General features: G+C 39.2%; 3 protein-coding genes, 1 pseudogene and 2 gene segments (V, D, J or C); 3 read left to right on the forward strand and 3 right to left on the reverse strand.

The window, feature by feature from the left end:
- LOC113138703 (Ig kappa chain V-III region MOPC 63-like) overlaps window positions 1-25,482 on the reverse strand; it is a 28,334-nt gene extending 2,852 nt beyond the window's left edge. Inside the window, 2 exon segments of the V gene segment in view lie at window positions 24,790-25,102; window positions 25,195-25,482. Coding sequence covers window positions 24,790-25,102; window positions 25,195-25,246 — 365 coding nt within the window.
- Window positions 1-27,265, reverse strand: LOC113138805 (Ig kappa chain V region Mem5-like; annotated as a pseudogene).
- Window positions 1,841-2,907, forward strand: LOC113140048 (immunoglobulin kappa variable 4-1-like). The segment is given in 2 exon segments: window positions 1,841-2,123; window positions 2,216-2,907. Coding segments are annotated over 2 exon segments (387 nt in total).
- Window positions 3,050-7,468, forward strand: tspan37 (tetraspanin 37). Its single transcript, XM_026321274.2, has 8 exons — window positions 3,050-3,225; window positions 3,431-3,593; window positions 5,435-5,626; window positions 5,710-5,784; window positions 5,880-5,978; window positions 6,413-6,565; window positions 6,677-6,760; window positions 7,053-7,468. The coding sequence occupies exons 2-8, from the start codon at window positions 3,531-3,533 to the stop codon at window positions 7,128-7,130; spliced, it is 744 nt and encodes a 247-aa protein (XP_026177059.1). The 5' UTR covers window positions 3,050-3,225; window positions 3,431-3,530; the 3' UTR covers window positions 7,131-7,468.
- elavl1a (ELAV like RNA binding protein 1a) lies at window positions 7,498-14,970 on the forward strand. Of its 4 annotated transcripts, none has more exons than XM_026320163.2 (7): window positions 7,498-7,979; window positions 9,142-9,201; window positions 11,132-11,312; window positions 11,853-11,956; window positions 12,567-12,720; window positions 12,882-13,107; window positions 13,436-14,970. In XM_026320163.2, exons 2-7 carry the CDS (start codon window positions 9,166-9,168, stop codon window positions 13,758-13,760), a joined length of 1,026 nt encoding a protein of 341 aa, XP_026175948.1. In that variant the 5' UTR covers window positions 7,498-7,979; window positions 9,142-9,165; the 3' UTR covers window positions 13,761-14,970. The 4 variants fall into 4 exon arrangements, with proteins under 4 accessions (XP_026175948.1, XP_026175769.1, XP_026175860.1 ...); XM_026319984.2 differs by having other exon boundaries at window positions 7,499-7,979; window positions 11,120-11,312; XM_026320075.2 differs by having other exon boundaries at window positions 7,501-7,979; window positions 12,567-12,729.
- slc1a8b (solute carrier family 1 member 8b) lies at window positions 16,248-23,230 on the reverse strand. The gene is made up of 11 exons (XM_026324730.2): window positions 23,061-23,230; window positions 22,084-22,163; window positions 21,656-21,871; window positions 20,361-20,403; window positions 20,041-20,254; window positions 19,066-19,165; window positions 17,902-18,135; window positions 17,623-17,817; window positions 17,415-17,549; window positions 17,162-17,312; window positions 16,248-17,052 (listed from the first exon to the last, which is right to left on the reverse strand). Exons 1-11 carry the CDS (start codon window positions 23,223-23,225, stop codon window positions 16,906-16,908), a joined length of 1,680 nt encoding a protein of 559 aa, XP_026180515.1. The 5' UTR covers window positions 23,226-23,230; the 3' UTR covers window positions 16,248-16,905.
- Window positions 27,266-27,314: the final 49 nt, after the last annotated feature.

Consider the following 27,314-nt stretch of genomic DNA (forward strand, 5'->3'; position numbering starts at 1 on the left):
TTTTAATAAAACCTGCAGTTTTATTTTATAGATTATACTTTTGAATTACAGATTTGAAATAGCGGCTGTGAAGCTGAGTATGAGTAAGATTAGTTACAGAAAACTCCCTCACATTAAAACATAATCAAGAGTTTAGAGAAATATCTAACAGAGGAGATCTGCAGCCTCATCACGATCTCAGTCAAAGCAGTAACATCATTTCCAGACAGAAAGTGATGCTGAAGCTCTAATTTAAGCAGCTGTCAGGGTTCAGGGTTTTAGTGACAGGGCTCTGTCCACTCAGACTGGCCTCACAGGCCACTGAGCCCGCCTTCCTCCACTGGTCTGGAGTGAGGCTCAGGGTGCTGCTCCAGCTGTAGCGGCCGTCCATCCCCAGGACCTCTGGGCTGCTTGACACCCCTGAGGAGCTGCTGCTGCCCCCCACCTTCCAGCCCAGGCTCCAGGCTGAGGGGAAACCCCCACTGGCCACACACACCAGGGTGGCACTGCCCTGCTGCAGCTCCTCTCTGGAGGGGGGGGAGGACGCTCAGGACGGGCTGCACTACACCCACTGGACGAGGGAGAGGGGGAGGAGATAGAAGGGGAGGAGAGGGGAGAGAAAAGACAAAGGAATGAAAATGAAGGTTTGGTTTTAAATAAAGAGACATACTGGACATTTGTTGTATTTTATCAAATACAAAAGAAGAACCTGAACTACTGATGAACTCATCAATCACTCAGTATCAGACCATCAGCACCATGAATGTTAATGAGACTATAAAGGTTCAGTGATAATGATTATTGATGCATCTTCATATGTTTGATAATGTGTGAGAGTGAATAACTGATCTCTGTGATGATTTTCTTCTGTTTACACTGACAGAGCTGAAACACTCATGTGAATACAGTTAAAACATTTGTCATCTGTCTCTTTCACTTCCTGTTCACTACATGGAAAATAAATGAAGATAAGATTTACTGATAAATTCATATTTGTGTTTCAGAGGAATCAAGTTTTAGTTTCATCCCTTTTATACTTTCAAAATGAATGAAAAAAATAAACTACTTTTTTTGAAGATAAAATTTTAAACTTATAATTTCACTGCAGAACATATTTGAGTAGAAAATACTTCAAACACACTATAAAGAATAAAAAACGTATTAAATTATTTAAAAATGATCATAATGATCTACAATATTGCATACATATTGATCTCTGCAATGATTACAGTCAGACTGTGAGCTCAGTCTGGGCTTGATCAAAAGCAAAAACTATCTAGATCATAAAAATACATATTTACACTGCACTTGATCACTTTCTGATTTAATATTTGATAAAGTCATGAATGTTCTATGTTGTTCAAAGCAAAAATCTCTGGTACTTACAGTCAACGACGAGTTTGGTTCCTCCACCAAAAGTGAGCCACAGTGATACAAAGTCATTAAGTGGCCGTACAAAAACCTCCTGCACTGTCAACAAGCATCTGTCCACTGACAAATCTCTGCTTTTTCAAATGACACAACTCAGTGTTTCTTTGATTGACTCTACAAAGCTTTTCTTAAACATATGGAGTGAAAGGAAAGTTATTTATTTCATTTTGCTTTACTTTTCTGTTCCTGAAGGAGAAATTATCACAAATCTACTTCAGTAAAGTCTTTTTTTACAAACTTTTAATCATGGTTAAATGAACATCATGTTTTTAATCTGGAATATTTAAAAATCATCATCAATTAATACAATTTACCATTAATCTATTATAAATCCTTAAGTAACTCAAAGTCAGACAAAGAGACATAACATACTAACCATAGTTAACAGTCACTTATCGTTGTATCCTCAACTACATTTCTAATTTAAATATTTCCTTCTGCTCCACTAAGATCACAGATGGTGTAAATCCAAGCAGAGTTTCTCCTGATGTTGTGTCCCACGTTGCCTTCAGTGTGTTGAGAGCAGAGAAATCATTTCCATAGAGAGGAGGCTTTGCATCATCAGCTGATCCTCCAGTGACCTGAGAAGGTTTATAGTCCTGTGAGTTCAACACTGCAGGACTCAGATCTGTCAGTGAACACAGCAGAAACCACAACCACCATGACTCTCATCACCATCCTCATCTGGACACTGGCCTGCTGCTGGTTTACAGGTTCACTCACTCAGCAACATTTCAAACATGATGTGCTGCCTTTTCTCTCATTTATTTCTGCTGATCAATGAATGATTTGTTTTTGTCTGCAGGATGCAGTGGTCAGGTGACTGTGACTCAGCCTCCAGTAGTGACATCGACTCCAGGATCCACTGCAACTCTGACCTGTAAAACCAGCCGAACTGTTTACCGTTGGTCTGATGGTAATGAGGGTATGTTCTGGTACCAACAGAAATCTGGACAGACTCCAAAGCTCCTGATAAGATTTGTCAGCACACGTGAATCAGGAACACCAGATCGGTTTAGTGGCAGTGGAAGTGGATCTGACTTCACTTTGACCATCAGTAGAGTTCAGGCTGAAGATGCAGCAGTTTACTACTGTCAGAGTTTCCACGAGATTAACAGTGCTTGGGTGTTCACACAGTGATTTGTAGTGGTACAAAAACCTCCCTCAGTCAGTCTGCAGACACACTGAGCTGTTACAGCAGGAACCAACTGCAGCTGCTGAAGAGGAAGAGACTCTGACACAGACCACTGAACACAGAGCTGACAGTAACCTCACCAAGCACTAACTACAACACATTAACACTCCAAACAACAATCATATTCATCTTAGTGGACATTAAAACACATCATAATGGATATTATCTTTGGGATTTAAAATCCACACTATGACCTCCCAATACAAAGAACAGTGTTATGGTTTTTAACAGCTAAATGATAATGTTCATAATGTGTCTCCTCATCATTTAACCATTAACACTGATGAATGTTACTAAGTACATCAGACATTGTCTGTCAGCATCTGAAGTCAGTGAGTGGGGGTTTTCAAATGACAATGTTTTTTTTTTTTTTTTTTGCGACTCAGCCTCCAGCGACCTTAACTCCAGGATCCACTGCAACTCTGACCTGTAAAACCAGCTGAGCAGTTGGTGGGTTAGTGGCAAAGAGTGTATGTTCTGGTACCAACAGAAATCTGGACAGGCTCCAAAACTCCTGATAACAAATGTGAGCACACGTCAATCGGGAACACCAGATCCGTTTAGTTGCAGTGGAAGCAGGTCTACCATCACTCTGCTGGATTCGTCTTCATTAGACTCAGGTGACCATAAAGTCACAGTTGTCACACATAACATTTTTCTCAGTGTTGCATTGTCACTTCAAGCCGCTGAGATGTTTCCGCATTCTTTGTTAAACTTGTTTGTCGTCAGCGGGAGCAAAGTTGACTAGTTTATTCGTGATAAAAACTCACGTGCCTCCAGCTCTGCCTCGCTTCAACAAACCCACTGTGTTTTCTTTACATAAAGGCTCATGCTGAGTTACGGTTGAGGCGTCTTCACGTTAACGCATCAGCGGGTCGCATCGACCAAAGGGCTCTCGTTCCTCTCTGCTGATAATAGGCTGAAAATGAGTGATCGGAGAAGAAATGCTTGCAAAACCTTGCTCCAGCTGCTCTGTCAACTTCTGTGGGTAGGCAAGACTTTATTTGTGTTGCTGTATTTTCACCTTCTTCTAATCTTTTTGTACTCACCGATTAAATACCGGTGATAATGATCTGTTATGTAACTATAAATTATTGATTAGGGTATTTCTGTTTAAAGAAATATGAAAACAAGCTACATGTAGAAATGAAATCGCCTCTATTTGCTGCGTATGATCATAGTTCAATATAAATAATACAACTGTCTCACAAGTCATATGACTGGGAAACTTCAGGAAGTGCAACATGAACTCGATCCAGAGCAAAACACATAGACCCAGCTCTTTCATAAGCTATGGGGCCATATAGGCCTATATGTTCTTTTCTTTTAATAATGTGCATAACCCATTATTTAACTCTCAGCTCACTCATATTACTCAGCTCTGCTGTAATAAGCTTAAGACTGTTCCAGAGAATCTATTTTAATGAAAATCATCACTCAAGTTAACTGAGGAGATTTAATTTCAAGAGAGAGAAGACTAATGAGCCAATTATGCGCCAACACTGAATAAAACTCCAATATTGTAGCAGTGACCTTCAGAAAAAGTTGCACTTGCTCCTCCCTCTCTGTAACCATGCAGGTGCTCTTCAGTTTCTGTCTTAACCACAACATGCAGCAGCTCAGCAGGTCAGACTGTGGCTGTCCTGGGCAGCTTCCCAATATAAATGTGTTTGGAGAGAGCAGGCTGCAAAAGGGTTAATTCAACATGTTGGAAAATCCATTCCCCTTCCTGCTGAAGGTTATATGAGGACACTAATACCTTAACTCAAAAAGCTCATCACTTATTTCCCTTGTTCTTTTCCCTTGGACTCATACACTAATGCTGTCAGGAACTAGGGCGTGGTCAGGAGCACACTTCACCCACACAAACACAGGAGTGAGGAAAAGAGTCTTTATTTAACAAAAACAAGGCTAGGAAACTTATAGGTGTAAAACATGGGCAGGAACAAAAGGAAAACACGGCACACGGGTATGAGTGGAAAACAGGAACGTGGGACAGGAACATGAAAACTAAGGGAAACAGGGCATGAGGGTCTGGGTCACACACAAGGAGGACTCACAGACCAAGGGGGAAACATGGACATGAAAAAGAAGGACAAGGCATGAACAAAGGAATTTACACGCACAGGGTAACAAGACAAAACCAAGACACAAGAGGAACTAGACATACACGCAGTACATGGTGAGGAACACACACAAAAGGAAAGCCAGAAAAACTTAACTTAAACTTGGAGAAACAAAGGGACATCCATGAGCAAACAGCAGAGTAGAAACGTGGCAAAAAGAATCAGGCAAACAAGGCATGGAGCATAGGTTTGGCAACAGACAACCTGGCAAGGAAACAAAGACTGAACCAAGGTATTTAAAGTGGAGAATAAACAAGACACAGGTGAAATCAATAACTAACTGGGTCAAAAATCAAGGGAACAGAAAACAACAACACTGGTTCCTGTCATGATCCTTCCAAAATAAAACCAAAACAGGAAGTGCATGGTGCGGATCATGACAAATGCATGAGTACAAGTTTCTAGGCAACATTTTGCTACCATCAAATCTAGATTTATATTGGTATTGAACCTCAGTACACAGTCAGCAACAACAGGGTGTGGTATAAATGTTGTGATCTAACTCCTGGCAAGACAACAAATATTTCCCAAAATGTGAAACTGTTCCTTTATTACTTAGGTGGTATAATGTTAGCAAAGGGCCAGTGTGTATAGTCACTGAGAAGTTGTTGATATCTTAAGTCTTACAACAATATCCTGCCTCAAGAGATTTCTGGTCTCATAAAGTACATAAACAACATACTCACACTATATTTTTTTACAGGTGATGGGGTTAGTGGTGTGCCTGGGTGCAGTGTCCCTGCTGATGAAGTACCGACAGTGCAGCTTATTTTTTTCTCATGCCTACATCACCTTGCCAGCTATTCTCACTCTTGCCACTGCTGCATTTCTTGTGGCCAGTGGATTCCTTGGCACCTGGCTAAGCTTCAAGGACTCCACCTTTCTGCAGGGATTGGTAACTTCTGTAATCATGTGTATGAATGTGGGTATCTCATCATGAATCAGAGTTTTGACTGAACACATGGTTTTCTTCTCCAGTTTGTTTATCTTCTAGTTATAGTTTTTTGCATGGAAAGTACAGCTTCAGCTTTGGCTTATTTCCGCTCTGTGAAGGTATGAAAACTTCTCACAAATTATTGTGTACTAGACAATTAGATGATTATGTAGCAGAGAATACATGATTTTGTGTCTTCTGCCTTTTTGTCTAGCTGGACTCTGAGCTCGTTCACCTCAGTAGAGTGTTTCACAATTACAGTGGAAGCAGCCAAGACCCCAACTCTCGAGCTGTGGATGCTATACAAGAAGAGGTGCGTGTTCAGATGTCCCCCGTGTGAACTGACTCATATAAGCATTCACATACCCCTAACATGTTTGTGGAAAATGTGTGAAAACAATACAGCATTTCAAGAATTATCCACAACAGCTGCATATAAAAGACCACAGGTAGTAGGGATGTGAAAACAAGCAGCAACAGCTGTAGCGAAGTGTTGAGTGAAAGCATGATGCATTACTGAGAAATCAGGCACAAGGGACAGGGTCAAAAAGATGCAAAACCACAATTAAGAGACTCAAAACCCCCACAAAACACAAAGGACCACAAAGAATTACAATTTCTGTAGGAAAAATCAAAACCTAAATCCTGCCTACAGATGCCTGAAAATCTTCTTTCAGGATTCAAGATTTGCAAGAATTTCTATATTATTAATAGTGATTGCATATTTTATGTTTTGAATCCTCTTAGTTGCAGTGTTGTGGTATCCATGACTATAGAGACTGGATGGAAACCCCCTGGTTTAATCATACTGGAGGACTCCGGGTTCCTCACAGCTGCTGCAACTCCACTTTCTCCATGTGCAATGGGACTGTGGACCAGCCACAGCAGCTTTACACACAGGTTGACATTAACATCTCAATAAATTCTACACTGATAAATATAAACATGGTCCAGGATGAATATGTCATTGGGCCCCCTCTTTCTCTTTGTTTTCACATGTCTTTCTTTCAGGGCTGCCAGCTGGAGTTGGAGAAGGCTTTACATTTTGTGCTGAGTTTCATCATGTGGTGCTTCCCATTGATTTTTCTGGTAGAGGTAAGAAAGACTGTATAATATTTTGGGCCCATTTATTCTTCATACACTGGATAAATGAACACTAACTGAAAAATTAAAACACAGACTTATAGGAACTATTTGCTATGTTTTTCATTGCCAAGTAAACTTTTGCGTTACACTGTGCTTTCACAAAGCAATATTGTGTAATCACTTTGAATAATTGTCCTGCTGCAGTAACATGACGTTTAATTATTCCAGTGAAAAAAGGAGCATTGTTTAATTTGCCAGTCAACCAGAATTGTGTTCTCCTTTCTTTTATCTTATCGTGCAGGTTTTTCTGTTTGTGACGGTGGCACAGCTGATGAGAGATCATGCAGTTATGGACTATCAAATACTGGACATTAATTAAAAACACCTTGACAAATGGGACAGCATTGCACTTATTAGTACACATATTAGTGCTACATAGTATCTCACATTACATTTTGTAAATGGACATCATGTTATTATCCTAATTGTTAGAATAAAATCTCCTGAGACGCTTGTGACCTTTCACTTAACATATATGGTCTATATACACTAAAAAACATATAACATACTAGATATTTAGTGTAATGCACTTGTATTGTTTTATTGGCCTGTCTGATATCTAAAAGATGCGGATGGTTTGAAGAAAATTGTATAATGCCTTAAATATATTATTGCACGCTTCTGCTTCTGAGTGGCACTAAAAGGTTAAACAACAATTATCAGACACTTTTAAAATCTTCTATTTATTAAATATGAGTTTATTACAAGTCTTTTTGTATGCACATGCCTAATACATGCCTAATTGAATGTACATGCCTAATTTGTCTAACACTGTTAGACAAATAAATTGTGATATAGTAGTTTGTGTTTGGGTGTTTGTTACATTTTAGTTTTTCCTGATTCTTGATTGTTTGTAGGCTATGTCACTATTGTGTACAGAGCTCTTTGTGTTGTGATATAAGTGTTTTTGTGTAACCATCTTTTGAAATTTGTGGAATTTTAATAATGAAACTAAAAGCCAGCAACGTGCCTGGCTTTAGGATTGCGTGCTTGACCACGTTGTCTCCTCTGCAGAGGCGTGGCTGGACGCAGGTGGGCGTGGTGCGTTTCCTCACGTATTCCTTCCTCGGTTCCTTCGCTGCGTTAGGCCGACTCGGAGGGAAGTGAAAGTCGCTAAGAGAAGAAATAGGAGAAGAAGGCAGCATCAGCAGTTACACTCAACACGCTGGTAAGATTTGAAATTTCGAAAGGTGTTTCCTGGAGGCTCCCAGCTGTTTAGTTTCATATTTTGATGCCATGGTTCAGGCCTTTGGAGTCACTGGTTAGCAGGTGGTGGCTAACGTCAGGCTCCGGGGCCTGTTAGCAGGCCGCTGGGGTTTAGGCGCGGGGACAGAAATGCGTTGATCCGTCGCTCTCCAAAATAGGACTGCGGTGCTTCACCTTAGCTAGTTGGGAAGAGACCGTCATGTGGTCTCTCGTTTTTACGCAGCATTAACCTGTAAGGTTCTCCGCGTGGTTAAAGGTTTAAAAGTGAATATTACGCCACTGTATTTGCTTTCGACGTGTTACCAAGCAGAGAGGAGAGGGAGCATTCAGCTGCTAGCATGCTAATGCTAACAATGCTAATTAGGCCTGTACACGTTTCTTTGAACTGAACACCAACTCGTGTACTGTTGATTAAGAAAAACATAAATCACATAGTTTAGACTGAATTTGTGGCAAGGAAGGTGACAAAGTATTCCTGTAACAATTTTAATGCTAGCCACCGTAGCTGCGACAGCGTCGCCTGTTTGTCGCACTGAGACTATTGTGTAGTAATGTTATGGGGGAGACAAGCGGGTTTCAGCTGCTCTGAGTCTGAACTACTAGTTGATTTTAATGCTGTAGTTCAGGATGCTCATCTGGAGAGTTTTCCACTTGGAGCTAGGCTTTCAAATACTGTACGTTGTGTCCTTCACATCTAACCCTGCTTCCACTGGGAATTATTGTTACATGCTACTGTGAAGTATTGGAAATAGGTGGCAAGTGGAATTGTTAGGTATTAATACGTTTTCTGCATGTTATTAAAAGTCACAGCCACATTTAACGTGGTTCCTGCAAGAACCCAGAAGTTAGCTGTATTTTTATGCAGATCTAGCATCCTTTTTTCTGTTTTCTTTCACTGGGAGATTACCATAACCATGATGGCACTGGAAATGCCTGGCCGCTTCTTGTGTTTGTCCTGGTTTATCCAGTTTAATCGTAATTATCATAATAATTGACTGCCTTGTTTAGTTCTACTGGTTAAATCCACTATCCAGAAAAGACTATCAATAAAGATTTGTTTGGTGGTAAAATGACGAAGTTGTGCTTTAAAAAAATTTTTTTTTTTTGGTCTCATCTTCACCCAGCCTCAGGAGCAGTGAGGTGTCTTCATGGCAGTTCGTCGAGGACACATTAAGTATTTGAAAGTGAGTATGAGGTCCTGACTTCCATTTCATACAGTACAGTCTGTGACCTTATCACCTCAATGTGATGAAATATTTTTAATGCTGAGATGGCTGAATATAATTTCTGTCCAATTGTAGCAGTCGTAATTGTGCATTTAGGAAATTTGGCTGTGCAAATTGTACAGGATCATTGCAAAGACTCGCTTCATACCTAGTCTTTAACAGAGCCTTGTTAAATCTTTGTAAAAGATCACATCTGTTATTATTTTGCTATATTCAATATTCTTTTGAAGTGAGATGGCATAAAGGCTTAGGGAACTGCAAACACATGCAGGTCATTTCCCACCTGCTGTGCCCATCTTTACTGGTTTAATACAAGACTCTCATTGATCCTTTCAGTCAGTTTATGGGCACCCACCAGAATACACAATCACAACTGTTCTTTTGCATGAATGGACCTCTGTCAGGTTGATCCCTGGACTGGGTCCCATTTCAGGCCTAATTCCATTTCAGCCACGAGCAAATGCCAGATAGGGTCACACAGCTTTTGAAAAAAGTATTTTGAAGTAAGGCTGCAAAACTGCCAACTAAACTAATCTTGGACTGTTTAGATTGGTTATCTGACCAGACTACTGTCTGACATGTGATTGAAGCAAACAGCCTTAAAGAGTTACTTTACAAATGCAAATATTTGGTGGGTGAAAATCACACTGACTTTGTGTATGCCATTATGTTGAGACTCATTTGCAACTTAAATCCAGTCACGTTCTAGGTAGTTGGCAATAAGTAACCTTGACCCGCTGGTATTTTGTTGCATTGTGAACTGTGACACTGCATAGCCCCTTTCAACCAAACTGTTCTAGAAGCGTTCGAACTGAAGAAGCTAAATTTTGAACTCTGTCCTTTTTGCACACTGTCACTTGTGTTTCACAGCCTCTGAATAACTGAAGACTAGGAAAATACAACTGATGACTATTTTAAAAGATAATTGCAGCACTACTGTAAAGCAGTGTTCAAACTTTTTGCTTTTACCAGGATTACCCAGTTCGATATAATGAAAGAGATGGAAGAGGGAATTTAAAACACATTTCTCTGCCGTAGTAGACGTTCTGCTGATTCTCTTTAGAAAAAGCAGTATGACACTTGGCATATGAAATTTCTCGTTCATGTGCTCTCACATGGCAGCACTTTCTCTCTTTTTCTGTCTTCAGCATGCTCTCCAACACATACTGTACTTGGTTAGTCACTTTATAAAATGAGGCAAGAAGCAGACAACAAAGCTTTGACTTTAAAGCTAATTAACAAGAAATATCTACTCATCTTTGTATCAATATTTGATAAAATATTACAAGGTTCAGATGTGCTTCCTGATGTGCTGTTGTACCCGGTATATGCTTTAGTTTCACTGTTGCTGAACCTCTGTCAGTGATATAATGGGTTTGTTTGAGGTAGCAAGGTAAGACCAGTGAAGCATGAAAAGTAAATTACAGGATGTTTGTGGGCAGCTGGAAACCTGGCAACAGTTTTATGTGGGAGTAATTAGTTTGAATTGATTTCCTAAAGCAGGCACCCTTTTCTTCTTGTTTGTGTGAGTATAAATTGGACCTTTTTGTAATTTTTACATTTGGAGCAGTCTAACTATTTTAGATTAATAGTTTTACTTAATAAATGTCAAAAAATATGCCCATCTTGATTTTTTTATTTTATTTGTGGTAATTTATAGGCTAACAGGCCAAAACCCAAAGATATTTTAAGTAAGATATAAAAAAGCAGTAAGTCATATTTGATCGGCTGTTGCAAGCAAGTTTAGTATTTTTGTGTGAAAAATGACTGCAATTATTACTGAATAATTAAATTCTACTCAAACGGTCTGCTCCTTTTTCATTTCAATAAGCCGTACCTGTGTGCTTACCTTGCTTTGTGTTTTTCGACCCACCTGACTGACCCGCAGGAGGTATATGACATGTCGAACGGTTATGAAGACCATATGGGAGGGGATGATGGGAAGGATTCGAAGACTAACCTGATAGTCAACTACCTGCCTCAGAGCATGACACAGGACGAGCTGCGGAGCCTCTTCAGCAGCATTGGAGAAGTGGAGTCTGCCAAGCTGATTCGAGACAAAGTTGCAGGTATGCTACGCTCTAAAGCAATCGGACCTGTGACACACCAGATCAACGCTTAAACGCAAGAGTTTGTTTTAAATGGGAACGGACTCATGTCTCAGATTTAGCAAGAAATGCAAGATGTGGCAACAACCTCTGAATATATCAGTGGTGATTCAGCTTTGAGTTTTGAGAAAAGCTTTGACGGTCACTCATTTTCAGCCGTCCTTGGCATTATTGGCAGGATATTCAACTAAAGGCCTGTTTTCTGGCATTTCTGTCCTGAGTGATTTTATTTTTTTAACAACATAATTTTCATTTGAAAGATATCCCAAATTTATTTCCTGCCTGAGTTGGATAGTAGTTTGCTCAGTTTTTCACCAGCATAGACTTGTTTTTATTTATTCCAGCCAGTCCAACCCTGTTTAACTGTAGACATTTTCTTTGTTTTAGACTAGCATGCAATGTTAAGATTTGTTTTTGTTTTTAAATATTTGTTTGCAGCTTTTTTTGAACTATACAACGTTTTTTTGTTTTATTTTATTGTTTTCCTTTTTTTTTCTCTAGGCCACAGTTTAGGGTACGGATTTGTTAACTATCTTAACCCTAGTGATGCAGACAGAGCTATCAGTACACTGAATGGACTAAGGCTACAGTCCAAAACTATCAAGGTAACGTGCAATAAGGTGTTCTACAATTCTCAAAGCAAAGATGTCATGTCATAACTCTCCTGTGGCTCCTGTGCTGTTCGCTAACTAGCTAGTACATGTCGCCCCGAGGAAGTGATACTGCTTTTACAGCTCACTTAACTGCTCTATCTGACATGTCTGTAGAGTTTGACTTTTAATTTATTTGTTTTGACACATTCTGACAGGATCAGTGTATTTTATGTATTCCTAAAAGTACTTTTTCTATCATTTATTTTATTTATTTTTGTTTGATTTATTTATTGCTTGATTCTTTGCCATATTGTTCTGACTCCGCTCATTTCTGCTCAGTGAAGGCATAATACATAAAACCACATAGGTGACAGTTAACTTATTTCAGAGTCCAAAAGTTTTTTTATAAATCAATACAATTATTCAGATGAGTTGTCTGTAATTTGTAAGTAACTGAAGTAATAACTAAATCCAGAGCATAGTTAAATTTCAGCAGTCCGATAGATTGAAATGTTCAGTGTACGCCTCATTTTTTTAAAATTTTATTTTTAGTTTTTTTTGTTGCTTTGTTTTATGTGTGTGGAGGTGTTTTAATCAAGAAATTGTTGCTTCCTGTTGGCAGGTTTCATATGCACGGCCCAGCTCTGATACAATAAAGGATGCCAACCTATATATCAGCGGTCTGCCCAAGTCCATGACCCAGAAAGATGTGGAGGACATGTTTTCACGTTATGGTCACATCATTAATTCCCGGGTACTTGTTGATCAGGGTACAGGTACGACAGGTGAATGACTTCCTTGCTTTTTAAAAATTCACACCAATAATACTTTTGTTTGGTAAAAATGACAAAAGCAGCCACCAGAGAGCAGATGGATTTATTCTGATGTGTTGTTACACTGCTTGCATCAGCATACTCACTTGCTCTTTTGTACATAGGTGTGTCTCGTGGAGTGGCTTTTATTCGGTTTGACAAGAGGGCAGAGGCAGAGGAGGCTGTCAAAAACCTGAATGGCCAAAAGCCACCTGGAGCATCTGAGCCAATCACAGTGAAATTTGCTGCAAATCCAAACCAGGCAAAGAATGCACAGCTCATCTCTCAGCTGTACCACAACCAGTCCAGACGCTTCGGTGGGCCCTTACATCATCAGGCACAACGGTTTAGGTGTGTGAAACCACTTTCTAAATATGTGCAACTACACAACGTGTATGGAACGTGTTTCTGGCTAAGTGAGAAACACGACTGCTTGGTTTTTACTGATGGAGTTTTAATCCTTATTGCAGAAGTAAATGAACTGGATCTGAAACGATTTATTTGATTAGGCAACGGCTAATCTAAGTATCATTTACTTTTTTAAGCAACAGAAAATGTCAGCTTCCCAGTGTGAGTTTTTGCTGGTTTACTTAGCCTTTTATGATAGTACACTGAATATCTTTGTGTTTTGGACTGTTGGTTTGACAAAACAAGACATTTGAAAATGTCAACTTTTCAGGTTCTCACCCATGGGTGTTGATCACATGGGCAGCATGGGAGGTGCGGGTGTCCCTGGGAACTCCACCTCCGGCTGGTGCATATTCATCTACAACCTGGGCCAGGATGCAGACGAAAGCATCCTGTGGCAGATGTTTGGCCCCTTCGGAGCTGTCACCAACGTCAAAGTGATCCGAGACTTCAACACCAACAAGTGCAAGGGGTTTGGCTTTGTTACCATGACAAATTACGAGGAGGCGGCCATGGCCATTGCCAGCCTGAATGGCTACCGGCTTGGAGACAAGATACTGCAAGTGTCCTTTAAGACCAACAAAGGCCACAAGTAGAGAGATCTGGACAAACGGGTGTAGAGGAGAGGGGGAAGTGACCTGCACCAGGCTTTTGTTGCAGAGAGCAGAAGTATGAGGTCGCAAAGTCTGGCACATCAATTTGGGTTTTAATGTATTCAGAGCTAAATGAGACATTCAATCTTCTGCACCTTTGTATTTGTCTAAAAGGGTGTCTAGACTACATTGTTTTTTCATCTTTGTACTCATGCTTGGGGCTTGATGACACTCAGTAGTTTTAATTTGTAGGGAGGGGACAGATGCCCCGAAGATAACTTTGGAAAATGATCTAAAAGCTAAAATACCGTCTTATGTGTTGCATGTGTAACTGGGACTAGCTAAAGGTTGCAGGCAAGCAGTGCACTGAGAATGCAGCACAAGTCTTGCAAATTGTTCTCTAAGTATTGACATTTTAGTGGATAATTTATAGTCTGAAAAGTTAAATACAGTATTTTTGTCAGGACCCAGTGGTTGTTTCATCTCAGAAAACCAGTTCTGTGTCCTGGAACCTTGTCATGAGTAGAAATAGATGCCTTAAATTATCATTCAGTGGGCACTCAGAGCTACAGTACCACTCACTGTCTCAAGTGAATCTGAGAGAAAAGCACTTTTAAACAATATGTTTTAGGTTACTACAAATATCAGTCTTTTTGAAGTTATCTACTTTTGCTCACACTCTGACCAGGTTAACAGTTTTAAACAGGGCAAGCTCTGGTGGGAATGTTTTGTCTTGTGCCCTGCGTGAAGAATCTTTTTATTATATGTTGCATTTCAGAAGAGTCCTGCTGAAAAAGAACCCCCTTCAGTGAGTAAGGAAATAAGAATGGACCAAAGGCAGGGAGAGAGAATTGACTCTATAACCCCAGAAGAGTTTTTCTGACCAGTTTGTGAATATATTTTTGAAGAGGTACTAAGGATATACCTGATGCTTACTAATAACATCATTCAGCCTCATTTTGCTGTTCTGTTTTGTTCTTTTTTTCATTTTGCGTTAATTTGCTTTCTTTTTGTTTGAAACATTTTTTTTTTCTTTCTAAAGGCATAGATTTGTTAACAGTGTAAGTTGCAAACCTGTTTTAGCAAATGCTTATCTCAAGCTTGGAGAGAAATTATTGGCCTTTCAGTTTAGATTTTCTTTCTTTTCTTTCCTTTTTGTTTGGTTGTTTAACTTTGAACATAAACCATTAAATTTTGTTTTGTTTTGCTGAAATTTTGTTTGGTTTCGTTTTTATTTGACTTTTTAAGATTTGATTTGTAGTTTAGGTCTATTGCTTTCACAGAAGCAAATCTGCAGTGCTGACAAAAAATCCCTGGTTGAGCAAAGGCAGGCAGTTATTTGTCTTTTGTCAGAGATTGACATAGATTTTTGAAAGGTTAACAGCAGACGGACCAATGTAATTTGAGATGAGGCTATTTAAATTTAGATAGATGCTTTAAAGAAAGTGCATTTCATGAAACATTTTTGCGATAAGAGTTTTAAACACCGAAGACAGCGTCTTCAGCAGTGGTGAGTTTTATTGACTGGCTGTTGAACAGAAGGTTTGCGATAGAGCTACAATTAGCAAATGATTCTTGGGAACAGTACATGCTCACTCTTAAGATTTTTTTTTTTTTTCTAGCAGTAATTTACCCAACACTTCATTTCATCTATGTGCCTCCTCTTAAAGGAGTATTACCATCCCTATCTTTAGATTTTAGTCTTAAAATGGATTTAGTATATATTCATGTTTTTGTGTCAAGCTTAACTTTGTGCAATATTTCATGACTGGTCAAAGCAGGTGATAGAATTTGGTTTTTGTCTTGGACTCTTTTTTTGATAATTCTTTTTCTACGCACTACGTTACTGCTTAGTTTTTTCAGCAGTCTAGTTGGATTTGCATGCAAGAAGCAAGTGGATGTTTTACTTGCAGTCATAATAAACTGCATTCTGCCTTAATTTATTAGTGGAAATGGTGTATTTTACATGAGAGGAGGCATAAATATTTATTTGGCAATGTTTGTGATTATTTTTGTTACTTATTAGTGTTTAATGGATTATTGCGTTTTGTTTTCTTGTTTTTGAACAACACTAAGTTGAAGTCGATTAAATGTCTTTTAACATTGGATCATTTCAATAAAAACATGGTGGCTTTTCAAGATTAAAAGAATTTAATGTTAACTTATTGTCAAAAAGTGCACAATGTGAGTTTTTTTTAGCAGGTTTTGTCAATTGTGTGTTAATATTTTGTTTCTATCACTTAAGAGTGGCAGTAGTTGAACATTTCCAACTATTTATTATATTCATCAACTTGGACTCTTGTTGCTTGCTACCTGCATTATATGTTATTGTGAAAGTACTGAATATCATCCTCTTATTCCCACACACCCCTGATAAAATCAAAGAAATACCAGGATGCACAGTTCTAAGACCAGAATTGTTTTCAAAATAAAATCACTCTTTGTAGTGTAGCAGATTTTTTTTTTTTATTAGAAAACATGAACACAAAATTAAAAGCGTATGTATAAAAGTGCAATGTTCTTGTACTAGAATAATGTAGATGTTGCTTTATCATTTTTCCAGAAATTGTCCAACAGATAAAGGTTCACTTTGATCAAATGAAATTGCCCCTGTCTATCACTACCAGTTTACTTTCAAGTCTTGCAACTTCTCAGCATTATTGTCAAAACAGATCATGTTAAGGCAAATCAAACCTTTCACTGAAGTCTAAACCTACAATTAAACTTCAATATGACCGCTGTACTGTGAATGTCAAACTGTTACTACTGACTGATAAACTCTAGTGTCTGTCTCATGCATCACTGCAACACATGTTTGTAGATGCATTCGGGCAGTAATGTGTGTATGATTTAGGTTACCTGTGAAACATAATGTATTTCCAGACAAATCCTATCCATCAATCAAAACTGAATAGAAACATGCAGTATATATCAAGTAATGAAGGTTTCTGTTTTGACATGGCACAGGCAATACCCATTTAATCCCCTAAACCCTGACACCACAATATATTCAATTGTTGATTTCATCCAGAATGGAAACCTAAATGGATTTTAACCAAACTGTATTTCTAGGTCTTGAAAGGATGGTTGTGAGAATCTATGTGCTGTTCATGGCAGTGTCCCTTGCTGTTCCCTGCGTAAGAGTATCTCAAACTTGGCAGAGGTTGTAGCAGGCCACAGGCCTCTCTAGCACGTTGTCTCCATCCACTTCGAACACATAATCACAACGGTGCGGGATCAGAGGAGCATCAGACAGCGCCACACTCTGATTACCAAAGGAGATTACTGTATCTCTCTGTAGGTAAGAAGCCAACAGCAACAGAATTAAATAAAAACTCAAAGTCTTGTTTTCCTTTGATGTATTTTTGAAAATTAACATTTTGAACAGACGCTGTCGGACTTACTCGTTGGGGGCCACTTCCATTATTGGTAGCAGCAGTGGCAGCAGCTGCAGCAACGGCAGCTGCTCTCTCAAAGTCCTTCCTACATATATGAGCCATAATCCCAGCGGCTAAGGCATCACCAAGTACATTAATCATCGTCCGAAAGCGATCACTGAAAATGAGATGGAAACAGTAATGTAAATATTGAACCAGCAGCCCTTAAAAGACTCAAAAGTGATGGTTTATATGCTATAATTTTTATTTTGGGACTCACAGAACCCAATCGATGGCCACAATCAGTGAGATGTCAGCAGGCGGTAACCCCACAGATGTTAGGACAATCACCATGGTAACCAGACCAGCTTGAGGTATCCCTGCTGCCCCGATGCTGGCTGCTGTTGCTGTTATACTGATGAGACAAGAGCCAAGATGTTACAATCTTTTCAAAACAACAATTATATCATGGAAGAGTTTATTCTTACCTAATAGTGACCAACTGACCAAAGTCCAAGTCATAGTCATTGACCTGAGCGATAAAGATGGCTGCCACTGCCTCATACAGTGCTGTCCCATCCATGTTGATGGTAGCACCCACTGGCAGCACGAAGCGAGCGATCTGCCGGTCCACTCCACAGTTCTCCAGGAGACACTTCATGGTGATTGGCAACGTGGCTGAACTGCAAAGAGAAAGAACAAAGGACATGGAAGGAGGTTTCAATGGAGGGAGTGGGGAACATCTACTCGTACTGACCTCCCCTTACCTGGATGATGTGGCCAATGCAATGACAAGAGCCTGCAGCAGTCCTCTGATATAAGGGAAGGGGTTTTTGCGAGTAAAGAAGAAGAAGAAGAGAGGCAACAGGATGAGGCCGTGCACAAGAAGACCAGACAGGACCGTGATGAAGTACATGCCCAGCTTCTCCCCCAGGTGGGCTGGGTCGTGCATATCAAGGATCTTCCCTGCCACGAGGAACACAATACCAAATGGGAAGTACCTGCACAGATGAGAGGAGAGAAGACAATCTGAGTAACATTCTTTATTTTTTTTACTCTGCTCAGGCACATTGTTGTGTAACTGTTGATCAGTGTGAAGCAGTAGACAGACTAAACTAAGAAGGAAATGAGGGACCTTAGGGTAAAACATGGATCTAGACTCCACAACAACCCCTCTATATGCAGTATTTGTGCAGTTTTGTCTGGATATGTAGCAAGTTTCATGTAGCAAATAAATCTTCAATTTCTTTATATTTATATATAAATATGAATTTTTTGAATTAGTGTCCATTCATTTCTCTTTTCCTTACTTAGTTTTAATTATTATACTTTATTGCACACTAATCTTTTCAGCACAGCATGCACACATGCTTATATTGCATGAAGATGTAACAAATGCAACTTCTGAATTTTGAATGTTTGGGGGAGATACTCTCTCATCTGTGCTCTTGTGCATAAATGATCATGTTTTCTAAGGACAGCCTGGACTGACCTTAACCCCATCCAAACACCATTAAGACTAATTGGGACACTGAGTGTGAGCCAGGCTTCATCTGTAGCCATCCTCACTAATGCTCCTGTGGCTGAATGGGAGCAAATCCCTGTAGCCAGACTCCAGAAATGTGGAGGCTGTAGCTTAATGCCCATGACTGCGTAACACTTGAGTGATTACAATGACTTCTTAGGTGTCTATATACGTTTGTCCACATCGCTATCCACGTCCATTTGCACAAATGTGATGGAAATGTAAGTCTCATCAGCCCCTGTGACGGCACTTCAATAACACTCACTGTGAGATTTATTTTTAGACATAATCTGGCTCTGCTCTGTGAACTGTGCGTAGTCTGTCTTTTTTTGGATGTATGTGTGTGACACAATATGGTATTTTTAAAAGTTTGCGTGTGTGAGAGAGAGAAAGAGAGAAACCTTACCACATAGCTGCGTTAATGATCTTCATCACGCACTCGTTGATGCACTGACACACGTTGACCAGTGGTGCTCCACGTTCTCCCATCTTCCCCAGCAGCAGACCTGAGAACAGACAGTACGTTCACACGTTCATACACGTGGTACCGTCTTACCCCCACAGAATATTTATAATGTTTATGTTTGATATTGTTTTATAGTTCCAATATAGCCAATAGAAATTTTTTCCACTTCCTTTAGTGAATTATCATGTAACAACTGTAACAATACAATAACTTTGCAATAACAGTGGAAAAAAGTTATTAACAGTGTTGGAAAATAAAAGTGACAAACTGAGGTACACATCCTGAAGTTCAGTGTAAAATAGTTGTACTTTATGTGAGTAATTCTATTTTACTTTATTCTATAGCACCTTTTTGTAAGAAACACTGTGCCTTTTATTTCAATATATTTATCTGACAGCTGTGCCCACTATTTTTCTTTAATATCAAGAATTTAAAATAACAGAATTCATTGTTAAAGATGAAGTGGTGCCAAATGTTTTTGGCTTGTCTAGTTGGGGCTTCTAGTTACATTTTAAATGTGCATGGCTTGTTAGCAGTTCCACTATATCCTCTATATGAATAAATACTGTCAATAACAACTTCTGAACATCTAACATCTAATGTCACAAAATTTTGACAAATGTATCAAAAGTAATAATGACCTATGTTGCAGAAAGTCGTTATAGTCCCCTGATTACTCCTTAGATTTCTACTGTGGCTCTCTGAAGAGAACTGTTTACACTTTATACTACCTGTATATAATACATATCTAACAAAAATAATAAACTTATTAAATACAAAAATCTCCATTGAAAGAGTCCTTTACAGATGGTGAATTGTTAGAATAACTATAAGGATTTGACAGTGTGTAGTTAACATATGAATGTTGGAGTTTTTAGTTGTTTTCTGTGATAATGAGCTGTGTGACTGTCCTACCCATGGTGGCTGAGAAGATAACAATCCCTAATACGTTCATGCCCTTGCTCGTACTGGGGATGACCTTGTACTTGATGTCAGGAGCAGGGGTGATCTCCAGGAAGACTGGGTGGCCCAGGTGAGGGTTGTGGTAGTCAGGCATGACATATACATAGTTGACCTGTGACTCTTTTATATCTGCGGCCTGCACTATGGGTATCAAATCTGTCCGGTACTGGAGTGGGATGAAAGAGAACAGCCACAGAAATCAGTTAGTATGCGAATATTAAATAAATGAACAATATTGTAGAATTGTAGGTTTCCTCCTGTTGTCCACTCACCTGCTGGAAGGTTGCTTCAATTAGATTTGATGGGATCATGTTCCTATAAAAGTCAGCAATGAAAGAAACAATTCAGCCTATTCATGATGTGACTGAAAGCTCCAGCAGCGACTATGGATGAATATTTTAACTTAATTGACATATTCAAAATAAACATTGTCTTGTGAGTATTTTTGGTTATATGGAATGGCTTGAGTTTTATTTCCAGTGTTGGTGTAATTCAGCACACGCAGCAAAAGAATCACAACAAACTAAACAATAAAACTATGTGTTACAACAGACACAAGTTGGAGGTGAAAGGACACAGCCGTCATAATGTTCTCTGACTGTATTTATTTATATACAGTATACGTCATGGATGCTCAACGAGGGCAGCAAGCTTGTTAAACACGTAAGACGACTGAAACGTACACCGCCACAGCGCTCTAAAATAAACAGGTTTAAGACGAAGGTATTACTGGATCTCTGACATGAATGCAGTAAGCCTGGACACACACAGTCCTGACTGCTGTCCGAAGCTTTCAGAGCACCACACTGTAACAGGGAAAAGTGCAGGCTTAACAGATCACAATTAAGTGTCTCCCTATTCTTAGGCAACCTTCTGCATAAGTGAGACACTGTAACTATGCTTGGTCTTTGTTCTTGCACCTTTTTAACACAATGATGAATGATTTTAAATGACTTTAATATCAGAATCTGAACATTCAGATTCTGCTTTAATATGTTATAATTCATTGAAATATGTTGCAATGTTTGTTTTATTAAACCTTTGAGGTCCCTGGAGTTCACAACATGTTAGAAGTAGCCACATATTCAGGAAGATTTACTGACTGAGGGTTTCATTATTTCTAGATTTCTACTGCTTTATTGTGAAAATGTCAGCTCACAGGACTGAACTTCCACAGTTTGACATTAGGGAGCTTCCTGATGAAGCACTGCGAGTTTGCAAGGTCTGAAGTACTGGATTCAGTTGGTCTTTACTGGTTTTCCTGAGGTGTTACACAGCAAATCCTCATCCTGGAAAACAACACTAATAAGATCGGTGGAAAATAGAAGAGGACATTCATGTCCCCCTCAGCATGCAAACATACATTTGTCAAATACATAATATTCTCATTGGTATTGTGTGTAGTTTTCTTTCATGCAATTTGCATATGTTACCATGATGACATGCTAAATATTAGCCTTGCTGTTTCTAAATGCTTGTGTATTTATTGTGTTGTCTCTCATGGTTGTAGTTGCTTAAGAAAATACAAATATAAATGTAATCACGTATATGTGTGTATGACATGTACCTGATGAGGTCCAGCAGAGCATCAGCAGAGGTCATAACAGGTCCTGAACTTGCATGGTGGCCATCTATCTCTGAGCCTGTGCCCGGGTGAATGATGAGCACCAGTACAATGCCGACGATAACGGCGATGAAGGTTGTCCACAGGTAGTAGGTGATGGTCAGGACTCCGAGCCGACCACTAGCCTTAGTGTCCATGGCTGACAGGCCAGACATAAGGCTGAATGGGAGAGCAGGAGTTGTGTGATCAGTATTGATTAACTCTTGTTTGAACTGCAACATGTTCAATTCTTAATGATTATAGATAAATTACAAACATGTATTCAGAAAAATCTGTTTAATTTTAAGAAGTATTAATTCGTTATCCAAGAACAAGTGTCTTATTAAAAGGTGAAATATTGTTAATACATCCCTGTCCTGTACATTTCCTACCTGGAGGTGATAAGTGGCAGAATTAACATCTTTAACATCCTCATCAGAAGCTCTCCAGGGAAGGAGAAGTAGATCTTGGCCTGTGAGAGGTAGAAACACCTGAAGCAAAGCTTATTTCATTTATCATTTATCATTTATCATTTGAGTTTCTCCTCAAATGAAAATCACGCAGACACTTTCACTCCAGTGTAGCAATGTTCAGTTAGTTAAATAAATCAGATTTTTGGTTTGTTGTGGTTTGTTTTCTTGTCTGTGATGATTTTTGCACTTTTTAATGCACTATTCACCTGTAAATGAATTAATCCTACTTAGATTTGCTGAAGCTTGTCAGTCACATCTTGCATTTCATTCAAAAATCTTGCACAGACATATATACTTACCTATAAACAACTACTGAAAAAAATCACAACAGCTATGAGTGCAATACGAATGCTACATTTTTTACAGGCTGTGGCCAATGCACAAGGTTACATTACAGCACACACTGGGTACTAATCACTGATTCAGTCTGTCAAAAAAACATATAAGCCACTTGGTCCATTTGGAACATCTTACATCACATTAGTACAATGTCATTTATAAATCATCTGCAGGTCAATGGAGAAAAATTTTGTTGGGAAACACTGATCATGAATTGACAACAAAATATGTCACACTCTTTAGCTGCTAAATGCTTCATTATGTTTACTAGTAAGTTGCTAACTATGTCTGTCTGCAGTCTGATGCTGAACAGGTAGCATACAATGAGCTTTTTAGGTGAAGATAGATGCATGTGTTGCAGAAAACAAGACTATAACAGTGGGGAGAGAACCAAAGCAATTAGGCCAAGGGCTCTAAAACCAACACTATGAAAAGGATGCAATAAATATGCTATAAAACTAATCTTCACATATTTTCTAGAATATTTTACAAGCTTTGTGTAATAAATAAGTAAGAGCCAAAGCTGATCACACTGCCTCTTGCTGATTCATCCATACCTGTGCGGACAGGTTGAGTGACCTGAGGACAAATCCAAGCACACAGCCTGTGACCACAGCAAAGACAGAGAGTGTAAGCAGGCCATTCCTTTTGCAGTAGTCCTTCACGTACTCCCTGACTTTCACCGAGACCATATTGCTCAATGACTTCTTCAAACTCCCCATCCTGCTTCAAGGCTTGGTCCGTATCTCAGTATCCCCTCCCCCCCTCCCCCAGAGTTTCTACAAATATCTGGATTTCCTGGTAAGTGCAGTAGGTACGTGAGTATTTCACGAGAAACAAGGAGGACAAAGCAGTGAATCTGATCAAATGTGGCTTCTGTCTAATACCGAGGAGCTCATCCAGTCTGAGAGCGGACGTATTGAGTAACTGATTCCTGGTAGAGCACTGCTTAAAAGGATTATCCCTATCCCATCCAAATAGAGGCTCCTTCACAGTCACAGAGCCTAAAGACAAGACTTCACCAATCAGCTTCTCCATTCATAGTCCATTATGATTTATTGCCTTCTGTATCCAAGTTGTCACATTCATAAATGGGTGCTTGAACATTGACCCCTGTGATGTGCATGTAGCTGTAATGTGGACAGGACCATAAGAACACCAATGTTTTTGATATGAGAATCCCAAAGTACAGCCTACAGTCTGTCATGTTTTGTGTTCATCACTTTCTCAGATGACATAAGACAAGTTATTGAAAGTAATTAAAACCAGATCTAAGCACTAATTGACAGACTGTTGACTGTTATTGTTTTAATTGACCAGTGATGGTACTGTTGCTTTCTAGGGATGTGATAACTGGATGTATATTTCGCTGTGTGCAAGGGGAGGATTATAAATTGTACCAGCAGAATTACCAAGAGGACAGAGGTCAAATGTAAGACACCAGCATTCATCCTTGATGTTTAAATCATGCCCCGACACTTTGTTCTTCCTTGATCTTACTATGACTTTAGGATGTTTAGGGGTTATGGCTTGTACTGAGAGACCCTAAGAAAACTTGCTGGCCCAGCAAAACAGCCTGAAATTACCTACAAGGTGCTTGAACTTAAATCCTTCAAGCTGTGATGGATGTTAATCATTGTTGCACTTCCATGTTATATATAATGCATATATATGTTTTATGTTCTGCAGAACTAAATTTGTAAAAGGTGAATTCACAGAAAAAAGAGTGCCTTATAAATTCCTTGTTACTTCCAAAACTTATCTACTGATGTCAGTGTCTGTACTGACCTTGGAGCAGATCCAAACTTGACTCTGTCCTGTCCAACATTATCTGCCTACATAACCAATCTGATGACACTTAACCTTTATCTTAAATGATGCGTCCAACAAAATGAATAAATAGCACAAAGGGGACACATAATTAGAACCATCTGCCTTTGTGTATTTATAAAATATTTACTGAAATTTAGTGACATATCAAATTTAAACTTCTAAGCATGAAAATGTCAGATTTTTCTGTTGTACCCCAGACAGAGTCCCAGCAATATTCACTACAGTTTTCCTTATGAGAACTAACCTCACACAACCAAAATAGGTCTGAAAGATATATGTAAGTGAGAATGTGCATTTAGTGCTTGGTGAGGTTACTGTCAGCTCTGTGTTCAGTGGTCCGTGTCAGAGTCTCTTCCTCTTCAGCAGCTGCAGTTGGTTCCTGCTGTAACAGCTCAGTGTGTCTGCAGACTGACTGAGGGAGGTTTTTGTACCACTACAAATCACTGTGTGAACACTGGTCCACTGTGAGCACTCTGACAGTAGTAAACTGCTGCATCTTCAGCCTGAACTCTACTGATCGTCAAAGTGAAGTCAGATCCACTTCCACTGCCACTAAACCGATCTGGTGTTCCTGATTCACGTGTGCTCACATATCTGATCAGGAGCTTTGGAGCCTGTCCAGATTTCTGTTGGTACCAGAACATACCCTCATTACCATCAGAAAAACGGTAAACAGCTCGGCTGGTTTTGCAGGTCAGAGTTACAGTGGATCCTGGAGTAAATGTCACTACTGGAGGCTGAGTCACAGTCACCTGACCACTGCATCCTGCAGACAAAAACAAATCATTCATTGATCAGCAGAAATAAATGAGAGAAAAGGCAGCACATCATGTTTGAAATGTTGCTGAGTGAGTGAACCTGTAAACCAGCAGCAGGCCAGTGTCCAGATGAGGATGGTGATGAGAGTCATGGTGGTTGTGGTTTCTGCTGTGTTCACTGACAGATCTGAGTCCTGCAGTGTTGAACTCACAGGACTATAAACCTTCTCAGGTCACTGGAGGATCAGCTGATGATGCAAAGCCTCCTCTCTATGGAAATGATTTCTCTGCTCTCAACACACTGAAGGCAACGTGGGACACAACATCAGGAGAAACTCTGCTTGGATTTACACCATCTGTGATCTTAGTGGAGCAGAAGGAAATATTTATAATCCAGAGTGTACAAAATTACCAAACTAAAACTTGATTTCTATATGAATTTATCAGTAAATGCAGCTTAACTTTGTGTTCATGGTTCATTCATTTTCCATGTAGTGAGCAGGAAGTGAAAGAGAAATGGTCTGGAAATTATGTTACTGCTTTGACAGACATCTTGATGATGCTGCAGATCTCCTCTGTTTAGATATTTCTGCATATTCACTCTTTACACAGTGTTTTTTATGTGTTTGCCTTCTAATTTTGGTCTATGCATGGCCTGTTTCACCTTATCACTTCTCTAACAGAACATAAGAAATGATGTGGTACAATGAAGTAAGTGTTTCATTTTGTTAAAACTGTTAAGCTTTTAAGCAAATATTGGTACAGATACAGTTACATGCCTAAAATTGTATATAAAAAAGTACTTGTTTCACTTTTATTTCAATTCAGTGTTCTGCTTGGTGACTCTTGTGTTCACTGGACCAGTTGTCATCATCACTGTTCCTTCACCAACCATCTGTACCTGCAGCAGGCTGTTTTCCCTTCAATCAAACTTTTTTTTTTTTTACAGCTCTAAAGGTTTTTGTATGGCTCTAAATCGTTGTGTGAATGTACCATCACTATGATAGCCGAGACAGTAGTAATCTCCAGCATCTTCAGCCTGAAAACCACTGATCTTTAGAGTGTAGTCAGAACCAGAGCTACTGCCACTGAATCTAGATGGAGTTCCTGAGTTAAGAGTTGATGCTTTATATATAAGAAGTTTGGGAGCCTGTCCAGGTTTCTGAAGGTACCAACTGAGATCATCACCAATATCTGAACTCCCTGTGGCGCTGATGGTCACAGTCCCTCCAAGACTGACAGACTTAGATTTATCAGCCTGAGTCAGAAAATTGTTGGCAGAAGATCCTGAAAATAAATAATAAAATAAATGTTGAGAACTCACAGTTTAGATGATAATAGAGAAGGAATGTATGTGTGTTACACTAAAAATGAGCATTTGGCAATTTAACAATGTTAAAAAAACATCTCACCCTGACTCAGCAAACCCAACATGACCAGAAGAGTTATCATCTTGATGCAGTTTTCAGTGTGAGTGCTTGAAAGCCGTTGAACATCTCTGTGACAAGAACTTAAACTCTAAGGGGCAGTGATGCATAAAAGTTATGCAAAATACATTTGAACACACCTGTGTTTATGAAACTGAGAAAAAGAGATAAGGTGGAGTTTAGAGCAGGCCTTAGAACTGATTAGGCACACAAAGTTAGACTTTTACTTCCTCATCTTTTTGTGTCTGTCATGCAAAGCTCTCCAAACCACACTGTGCTCATAAATAGATATTGACTGCCATCTGCTGGTAATCAATGTTCAGGACAATGCTATCTTTGTATGAGAATCACTTTGTTTTCAGATATTTACTAGTGATTACTTACAGGTATGTCATTCTGTTAACAAAGAGGATTCTGGTATTACGAAAGCAAACTGGATGAAACGGAAGAACTGAATGTAACCTGATGTCAGTATTCTCAGGGCTTTTATTTCTGAAATCTTCTTACTCTTCTAGGTTACCACTCAAAAACATATTTTTAATCAGTATCACCAGTAATTATTAGGCTTTTTGACAATAAACAACAAACACCAATACCAAATAAACAATTCAACATCTAATTTTCATACTGTAAGGGCTTTACAAGCACTGTTCATTAATTTGAGGCCCAAGAATAACAAGAAACAAAATCCAGATGAAAGAGAAAAAGGAACTATGAAGAGACTACTCACATTTTGGAGCGAGTGAAAGGTTAGAGGTGTGTATAAAACGTTTTAGCACAAATACTGAGATTT

The sequence above is a fragment of the Mastacembelus armatus genome, chromosome 22, assembly GCF_900324485.2.
Source record: "Mastacembelus armatus chromosome 22, fMasArm1.2, whole genome shotgun sequence".
Lineage (NCBI taxonomy): Eukaryota > Metazoa > Chordata > Actinopteri > Synbranchiformes > Mastacembelidae > Mastacembelus > Mastacembelus armatus.